The sequence below is a fragment of the Hevea brasiliensis genome, chromosome 8 (genome assembly GCF_030052815.1).
Source record: "Hevea brasiliensis isolate MT/VB/25A 57/8 chromosome 8, ASM3005281v1, whole genome shotgun sequence".
NCBI classification, from domain to species: Eukaryota; Viridiplantae; Streptophyta; class Magnoliopsida; order Malpighiales; family Euphorbiaceae; genus Hevea; species Hevea brasiliensis.
This window is the reverse complement of record NC_079500.1, coordinates 42,296,979-42,306,841: the sequence shown is the minus strand read 5'-3', so window position 1 is coordinate 42,306,841 and position 9,863 is coordinate 42,296,979. Positions and strand designations below refer to the sequence as shown.

At 34.7% G+C, this 9,863-nt stretch overlaps 1 protein-coding gene across 1 annotated transcript; it reads right to left on the bottom strand.

Moving 5' to 3' along the window:
- Positions 1-5,953: 5,953 nt before the first annotated feature.
- Positions 5,954-9,527, bottom strand: LOC131182127 (uncharacterized). The gene is made up of 5 exons (XM_058150773.1): positions 8,067-9,527; positions 7,169-7,863; positions 6,414-6,835; positions 6,049-6,341; positions 5,954-5,959 (listed from the first exon to the last, which is right to left on the bottom strand). The coding sequence occupies exons 1-5, from the start codon at positions 9,525-9,527 to the stop codon at positions 5,954-5,956; spliced, it is 2,877 nt and encodes a 958-aa protein (XP_058006756.1).
- Positions 9,528-9,863: the final 336 nt, after the last annotated feature.

Genomic DNA, 9,863 nt, shown 5'->3' with positions numbered 1-9,863 from the left:
GACACTGTGCAGAGCTGCAGGATGGACTCACCCAGTCTGTGGTCTACTGGGCTCACGATCTGTATCTCCAGTACCTACGCGTGGCAAAAGCAACGCGCTAAGCAATAATGCTTAGTGGTGCAATAATATAATAAAAGAAAATAGTAAGAAATTAAATGTGTAGTGAATGTGTACATTTTATTTGTTTGGTATTTGTATATCATTTATGTTGTCCCAAAGAAAGTGACCAAGAGGGGGGTGAATTGGACACTTTAGACAATTTTTCAGCCCTTGCTCTATACTTAATGAAAAATTGAGGCTTTGCACTTCTATGTATGTGTATAACTCTGTTCCTAGGGTGTAATTTAAGTAATCAATCAAGTTATGCACAAATACTAGTTCATACACAAAATAAGTACTTGATATCAAGTGTATTTTCTCACATAAAATTCAGAGTTTGCAATATTAGCTCAATAAACAAATTCTCAACACATTCAATATATATAATCAGAAAATTAAAGTGCTGAAAATTAAAGAGTTAAGGGAAGAAGAGAATCAAACACAATGTTTATAGTGGTTCGGCTCTCTTAGCCTACATCCACTCTTCCCAAAGTCCCACTTTGAGAGTCACTCCACTATTTGATCTTTTCAACAGGCAAGATTCAAAGCCTTTACAATATCAACAAGCTTCCCAGGTGCTTGAGGACCTTTACAACGTCTTTGCTTCCCACAAAAAACCACAAGCTTCACAAGGTGCTTGAAAAACCTCCCACAAGCTTCACAAGGTGCTTGAAAACCTTCCACAAGTGTGTCCTCACACTTACACAACCTTAAATAGGTTTTGATGTAGAAGAAATCACTCTCAATAACTCTCAAATACAGAATTTAATGCTAGAAGATTGAGAGAGAAGATTTGCCACTCAAGCTCAAGAGTAATTGAATGAAAGCTTTAAAAACCACAATAAATTCACTATGAATAAGAACACTTTCATTAGTTAGAATTGTAGTAAATGATGCCTTTTATAGGTGCTTTTCATTGCCAAAAACGTCTGCTGGAGAGTGTGTCTAACGGCCCTTTAATTTTCAAAAAACTAGCCGTTATTGCTTAGAAAGTCGTGCAGCAGAGTTGAGTCAGGTCAGGTCATAAAAATAGTTAACTAAAATTTTCATCGGTTAACTAGTTTTGTAAGATAGAGAATTTTAGACATCAAAACTAGTTAACTAATTTTTGCAATGGGTTAACTAATTTCGCTACTGCCTGACTTAAAAATTGAAATTTAGAGTTTTTGAAGAAAGGTTGTAAAAATTATTTTGACCATTCAAAAACCTTAGGAATGATATAAAAACACTTTCTAAACCCTTGAATCTAAAAACAAAATTGATTTTCGGTCTCAAATGGCATAAATTCTCCAATCTTGTACAATGGACCTAAATTTCTATCATATTTCTTCATGGACTTTGATTCGTCTTGTGTTATACAAGATGATAAACTCCTTTTATATCAGCCATGTCAATAGAATAGTCCTTCCATCAGTGTCTTTGCATATCATGACCTATAAAATCACTTCAAATACTTATGCACAAAAGGTTAATGTATATTTCATTAAGTTTTGTTATCATCAAAATCAAGCTCATTTTAGCTTACAGGGCCTACAATCTCCCCCTTTTTGATGATGTCAAAACTTAATGAATCTATGAAGATCATAAAAATTCAATTGTATAACTATCTACATATGTCATGTATGCAAGAACTTGCTTTTAGAAAAGCTCCCCCTATATGTATGCACATAATCATTAAGAATGTTGAGAAGCTATAAAATAGCTCCCCCTAAATCTGATATTCAAAGCATCTTGAAGATAATAACATGTTAAGCAATTTCAAGATTAATTCATCCAAGATCAATTCAATCATCATACATAAGATATATCAACCATAAGTCAATTATAAAGGATCATCAACATATCTTCAATAACTTTCCAAAATAAGTCCAAAATATCTACATCAGAATGTGAACCATATAACCACTGATCAAAATTAGTTAACTAAAAATGTACCCAGTTAACTAAAAACATTCTGTCAGTTAAAAATTTTCCTTATCTTCTCCATATTTCTCCCCCTTTTTGACATCAACAAAAGGATAGGCTTTCTCCTATTTTCTTCTTTGTTTAAAAAACAAAAAGACACAACTTTGAAAGTCATAAAGCATATTTCAAAAAATCTCAAGATTTTTCTTTGTTGCTAAGAATTCTGCCACTTCTCCTAAGGTGAGTGGGATCAACAAGTTTGGCTTGTGTCTTCTTCTTTGGGGGTTCTTTTTCAGTTATGGGTACTTGGATTTTTGGAGGAATAGGTAGAACTGATTTTCTGGCTTGTGTTTTGGTTCTTCTAGGTCCGTATTGCATGGGTAAAGAGATGGTTGATTCAGGTACTGGTTGAGAGGCAGTAGGAACAATGTTTGGTTGTTCAGAGGATGGGTCTTGTGGATCGCTCTTCCTTCTCCTCTTCTTGTCTTGAACCATTTCTGCCTTCACTTTTTCCATTGTCACTGCTGCTGTTGCTTGTAGTATGAGATGAGGAGGATTCTCTTGATGTCTCTTTGTCTGGTTCTTGTTCTGCTTCTGATGCCTCTTCTGCAGATTTTTCCTTCTCATGATTTTTCTCTACTTCTTCAACCTCACCGCTTACTTTCTTCTTGTACCTTTCAAGCCTTCTACATGCTCCTCTGCTTCTTCTTCCACTTCAGAAATTTTTACTCCACTTGGTCCAGCAGCCTTTGCATTGCTAGGACCAGCAGTACCCTGTGGGTAACTTCCAAAATCTCCAAATTTGCCAAAAGATTCACCAAACAACATTTGAGCCATCTTCTTCATGAACCACTCTTGTCTATCCAATCTATTAATCAACATATCCATCTTTGCATTGTGTTCAGCCATAATTCCCTTCTGCAACTCATGAGATTTTTCTAAAATATTCAAGGTCAGTCCACTCATTTCTTTTATTTCCTTCATCATGTCCAGATTTGCTTTACTGATTTTCACAAAATCTGACATTTTCAGCTTCATTTTCTCTTTCTTCTTAGAGCTTTCCCCTTCAGCTATCTTAGAATTCTTTTCTTTCAACTTGCTTAGTGGGATGTCCGATTCTGTTTCAGAATTTGATTCTGATTCAGATTCAATCTCAAACTCAGTCTCTTCTTTCTTACTCCTTTTCCTACCATCATCAGCCTTGAATATCTCCTTAATGGGGATAGGATTGCTAAACTTCTTTTCTTTACTCAAATCAACTCCCATAGCTTGAAATATAAGAGTCAAAGGCATAGCATATGGCAACCTTCTATGCTTACTAGACTTAGCAATCACTTTAAAAATCAAAAATGGCAAATTAAATATGATTTTGTTAACCAAGTGCCGCATAATGCATAAGTCAAGGCTATTTGCATATGAGTGACTACCACTCCTAGGATTAAGCAAATATCGAATGAAGGATTGTAGAATCCTAAAATTTTGAGGCACTAAACTGATATTGGTCATTTCATTTTCAGGTGTACCCTCCGGAAAAATTGATAATTGAAATGCCTTCTCATCATATCCATCAAGCTTCCTAGAATCTTTGAAGGTTCCAATCTTATTTCCATCATTTGGTAGGTTTAAAACAGAGGCTAAGAAATCAACATCAATAATCTGACTTTTCTTCTTAACTCTCACACTGAAACTTTCTCCTTTAACAACTTCTTTCATACTTCCATAAAATTCTTGAATCAAATAAGGATAATAATATTCATTCAACTCAGAAAATTCCATCCAGCCTTGAAAAGTAAATAATTCTTCAAATTCATAAGGCAAGTCAGAAAATGAATCCCATTTAATGTACCTTGGCTCAAAAATATTTTGTTGCACAAAAGGTTTCGAAGCAGGGGCCTTTTCCATTTTCTTCTTTTTCGCAGAGGGCTCTGACCCAGCAATACCCTTTCCCTTTCTTTTTATTGCTCGCTCGCCATCGTCTGCTTTCACATTATCGTTTCTCAACTTTAGTTCCTTCTTCTCTTTCTTTTTCGGAACTAGCAGCAGCTTTCATAGCATCACCCATGAATTTTCGAGGTTTGGTAGACACTTGTTTTACCCTTGCCATCGATTCTTAAAAAATTTCAGTGAGAAGTAACGGGTTGAGAAAGAACGGGATTTTACCGTTTAGGGATTTTGAGAAAGAAAATTGGGGATTTCTGGTTTTGAGAGAAATTTGAGGTTTCTAAGAGAGTGGAGAATCAACTTGCAGCAGAGAAATGAGGGAGTTTTGGATTGATTGAAGTGATATGCAGCAGTTACACAAAAAAAAATTTTCAAAATTTGAAATTGTGTACAATTTTTCATGGAGAACCGGGAATCCCTTTTTTGCCAAAACCCAATTTTACCCTTTGAAGACATAAAAAGAGCATAACTATGGTCAGGGGTATATTTGTCAAAATGGATTACAAAGAGAGCGAAAATACCCGGTAGAAAGAAAGTAATTTTAAATCAGGCGCGTTTTGTCAAATGTACACAGAGGCAAAATTAGTTAACTAATTTTGAAACCCAGTTGGCTAAATATTATACAGGTATAAAATTAGACAACTGCAGTGAGAAAGTAGTTAACTAAAAACACATGGACGCAGAATATAGTACTAACAACATATTTACCCAATTTTTGCACCAAATTCATATCAAATGCAATAAATATCATTCAATAGCTTCACTCATGCCAAGTTCTCTTCTAATCCTACAAAAGTTTTCCTCATTTAGTGGTTTTGTAAAAATATCTGCAAGTTGTTATTCTGTAGGAACAAACTCTAACTTAATGTCACCGTTTTGAACATGATCTCTAATAAAGTGATGTCTAATTTCCATGTGCTTTGATCTAGAGTGTTGAACTGGATTTTTAGTTAAGTTGATGGCACTAGTATTATCACACCTTATAGGAACATGATCAACCTTTATACCAAAATCTTCTAATTGTTGCTTCATCCATAGAATTTGAGCAACACAACTTCCTGCAGCAATGTATCCTGCTTCAGCAGTAGAAAGAGCTACAGAAGTTTGTTTCTTACTATGCCAAGACACTAAGGCATGACCTAGGAATTGACAAGTACCCGAAGTACTCTTTCTATCCAATCTACTTCCAGCAAAGTCAGAATCACTATATCCAACTAGATCAAATGTGTCGCATTTAGGATACCATAAACCAATTGAGTGTGTGCCAATGAGGTATTTGAAAATTCTTTTAACAGCAATTAGATGAGATTCCTTAGGACATGATTGAAACCGAGCACACAAACATACACTAAAATGAATGTCAGGTCTAGATGCAGTTAAATATAAAAGTGAGCCAATCATGCCTCTAAATAGCTTTTGATCAACATCTTTACCTTTTTCATCCTTTTCTAACTTGATGGTGGAGCTCATAGGAGTTCCAATACTCTTCAAATCATCCATCTTGAATTTTTTTAGCATATCTTTGATGTACTTGGATTGATTAATGAAGATGCCACCATTGAGTTGCTTAATTTGTAGTCCAAGGAAAAAGGTAAGTTCACCCATCATGCTCATCTCAAATTCATTTTGCATCATCTTAGAGAAGCTTTTGCATAGAGAAGCATTAGTAGCACCAAAAATAATATCATCAACATAAATTTGAACGATAAGCATATCATGTTTATGTGTTTTTGTGAAGAGTGTGTTGTCTACTTTTCCTCTTTGAAAACCATTATCTAAAAGAAACTTACTAAGCCTCTCATACCAAGCTCTAGGGGCTTGCTTCAATCCATATAAAGCCTTAGTGAGTTTATAAACATGATTAGGAAATTCATAGTTTTCAAAACCTGGTGGTTGTTCAACATAAACTTCTTCATCAATATAACCATTCAAGAACGCACTCTTAACATCCATTTGATAGAGCATAAAATTTTTATAACATGCAAATGCACATAACATTCTAATGGCTTCAATTCTAGCAACAGGAGCAAAAGTCTCATCAAAATCAATACCTTCCTCTTGATTATATCCTTGAGCAACTAATCTAGCCTTATTTCTAATGACATGTCCTTTATCATCCATTTTGTTCCTAAAAACCCACTTGGTACCAATGATAGAATAATTTCTAGGCCTAGGAACAAGTTTCCATACTTTATTTCTCTCAAATTGATTGAGTTCTTCTTGCATAGCAAGAATCCAACTCTCATCACTTTGAGCTTCATTATAAGACTTTGGTTCAAGTTGAGAAACAAATGCAACGTTACCAAAGTATTTTCGAAGTTGAGCTCTTGTCATCATCTTTTGTGAAGGGCTATCAATTATGTCCTCCTTTGGATGATCTCTATGATATCTCCATTCTTGAGGTAGGTCATCATGATGTGGTTCATCAATTTGGAGTTCTTCAATATTGGGCAATACTTCTTGATCACCTTCTTGATCTTTCTCATTAGCATCTTTATTGTCAATATCATTCCCAAATGCACTTTGGGGCTCAATAGGTTGACTTTGTTGCTTTTGAGTCTCATCCTTTTTTCTTCCAAAAATTTCACCTCGTTCATCATCATCACAAACAATCTTTCTTTCCAAGAAGTTGTTAGTTTCATCAAATATAACATGAATGGTTTCCTCAACTAACAAAGTTCTCCTATTAAAGACTCGATAAGCTTTGCTATGCATTGAATATCCTAGAAAAATACCTTCATCTGATTTTACATCAAACTTTTTGAGATTATCTTTCTTATTGTTCAAGATATAACACTTACAACCAAATGCACGAAAGTAAGAGATGTTAGGCTTCCTCCCTTTCCATAATTCATAAGAGGTTTTCTTTAAGAGTGGCCTAATCATTGCTCTATTCAAGATATAGCAAGCAGTGTTTATGGTTTCTGCCCAAAAATATTTTGGAAGACTATGTTCACTAAGCATTGTTCTTGCCATTTCTTGTAAAGTTCTATTTTTCCTCTCTACAACTCCATTTTGTTGTGGGGTTCTAGGAGCTGAAAAATTATGAAAAATGCCATTGTTTGAACAAAATTCATCAAAAGATTGGTTTTCAAACTCTCTCCCATGATCACTTCTAATGGAGGAAATGGCTAAGCCTTTTTCACTTTGTACTTTCTTACAAAAAGATATAAATATACTAAAAGTTTCATCCTTATGTGCAAGAAAATATGTCCATGTATACCTAGTGTAATCATCTACTATGACCAAGGTATACGCTTTACCACCAAGACTAATAGGGGTAATAGGACCAAACAAATCAAGATGTAACAACTCAAGAGGTCTAGATGTTGAAATAACATTCTTTGATTTGAAAGAAACTTTGGTTTGTTTCCCAAGAGAACAAGGCTTGCAAACATGGTCTTTTTCAAAGTTAATTTTTGGCAAACCTTTAACAAGGTCATATCTTAAAAGTTTTGAAATCACATGCATACTAGCATGACCAAGTCTTCTATACCACAACCAACTATCTTCTTCAAGAGATACAAGGCATCTTTCATTTCCATTTTCAATAATATTCAAATTAAGCAAATACACATTTTCACTTCTAGGTGCAATGAATAATGTATGATCATTATGCAAACTTCTAATCTCACAATGTGTAGAATTAAAAGTAACTTTGTAACCTTTATCACATAATTGACTTACACTAAGGAGATTGAATTTCAAACCTTCAACTAATGCGACATCCTTTATGCTTGGATTTTTCCCAATAGAGCCACTTCCAATGATGTAAGCTTTGCCTTTGTCCCCAAATCTCACATGTCCACCACTTCTCAAGGTGAGGTTTGAAAATTTTTCTTTGTCTCCAGTCATGTGTCTTGAACAAGCACTATCAACATACCATTGTTCACACTCTTGCTTGCTTCTAAGACATACCTGAAATTTATTGAGTATTTCTTAGGTACCCAAGCAAGTTTGGGTCCTTGAGGGTTAGAGACATTAGGAATTGTTCCTTTAGGCACCCATATCCTTTTTACTTTTGAGGAACCTTTCCTTATGGGACAATGACTAACCATATGACCATTTTGGTTGCAGTAAAAGCAAATGACATTTGATAATGAATGAGATGAAGCTTTTACAAAGAAATTTTTGTATTTTCCATAGTGCATGAATCCATCATAACCAAGACCAGATTTTTGATTTGATAATCTTTGAGAACCAAGTAACGTATCAAGAATTTGTGTGCCATTTGTGAATTTAGCTAAATCATTGGTCAAAGATTCCACCTTAGTTTCTAAAATCCTGTTTTTCTCAATGAGTTTTTCACAAGCAATTTTTGAATCTTCTAACTCCTTATTCAGCTCATCATACAAGAGCATTTGATTTTTATAAAATTTATTTTCTTGTACAACAATGCTCATAGAATCATTTTCAGCTCTTAAGGAAGCTATTTCTTTATTTAAAGCAGAACATTTTTTCTTATAAACTTTGTATTCTTCATATAATTTGGCAAATGCTTCTTCATAATCTTCAATACTAAGAGAGTCAGAATTATTTACCTCAGCGTTGATTTCTCTTTGTTGGGAACTTTCTGGTTTATCCTCTCCTAGAGCCATGAGACAAATGTGTGCAACCTCCTTGTCACTAGAGTTATCACTTGAGGAATCATCACTATCCATCCAACCAGCAACCAAGGCTTTCTTGCTCTTGTCCTTTGAATTCTTCTTTTTCAGTTTAGGACAATTTGGCTTGATGTGACCAGGTTTGTTGCATTCAAAGCATTTAATCTCACTTTGATCTTTGCTTGTTTCACCTTTGGGAGAATATTTCTTCAGGAATTTCTTATATTTTGAACCTCCCTTTTTGAATGCTTTCTTGAATCTTCTTGTAATCATGGCAAGATCATCTTCATCACTTAAACAATTGGAGCTGTCACTTGAGGCAGCCTTAAAAGCTATAGTTTTCCTTAATTCATCCTCTTGGCTTGACTTTAAGGCAATTCCTCTCTTTTTCTTTTCATCATCTACATTGCTTTTGCTCTTGTCATAAAGCATTTCATGAGCAATAAGAGAACCAATCAGCTCATCATAAGTGAATTTGGAGAAATCTTTGGTGTCAAAGATCACTGTAACCTTTGTTTCCCATGATTTAGGTAGTGACCTCAAGACTTTCTTGACTAACTCTTCTTCAGTGAATTCTTTTTCAAGAGCTTTGAGAATATTCACCAGATCAGTAAATCTTATGCTCATTTCTAAAATGGTTTCTCCAGGTTTCATCTCAAATAGTTCATATTCCCGAACAAGCCTATTTGCTTTTGATTCCTTCACTTGATTAGTCCCTTCATATGTGACTTCAAGTTTATCCCACACTTCTTTTGCAGATGCACAACCTGAAATACGATTATACTCAGTTGCATCAAGTGCACAATGAAGAATGTTTAAAGCTTTAGCATTTGAAGAAACTTTCTTCCAATCAAGTTCATTATATTCATCTTCTAGTTTTTCTCTATAACCATCAGCATGCAATTCTAATGGAATTTCAGGACCTTTAACAATTCTTTGCCATGCTTCAATATCAACAGATTGAATAAAGTTTCTCATCCTCACTTTCTAAAAAGAATAATTAGAACCATTAAACAAAGGTGGTCTAGTGATAGAGTGTGCTTCAGCTAAAGGTGCAGGGATACCAGCTATGTTAGATGTGCTAGCCATTGTAGGATCTCTCTAAGGTGTTTAAACCTCAAGCAAGAGAGACAAGCTCTGATACCAATTTGTTGTCCCAAAGAAAGTGACCAAGAGGGGGGTGAATTGGACACTTTAGACAATTTTTCAGCCCTTGCTCTAGACTTAATGAAAAATTGAGGCTTTGCACTTCTATGTATGTGTATAACTCTGTTCCTAGGGTGTAATTTAAGTAATCAATCAAGTTATGCACAA

Bases quoted from the DNA above. Each gene is read 5' to 3' on its own strand.
- LOC131182127 (XM_058150773.1), bottom strand. From the start codon at position 9,527: ATGAGAAACTTTATTCAATCTGTTGATATTGAAGCATGGCAAAGAATT. The intron at 7,864-8,066 runs GTAAAAGCTTCA...AATAAATTTCAG, and splicing joins GAAAATACAAAAATTTCTTT to GTATGTCTTAGAAGCAAGCA. The intron at 6,342-6,413 runs GTGATCAAGAAG...ACCTACCTCAAG, and splicing joins TAATGAGAAAGATCAAGAAG to AATGGAGATATCATAGAGAT.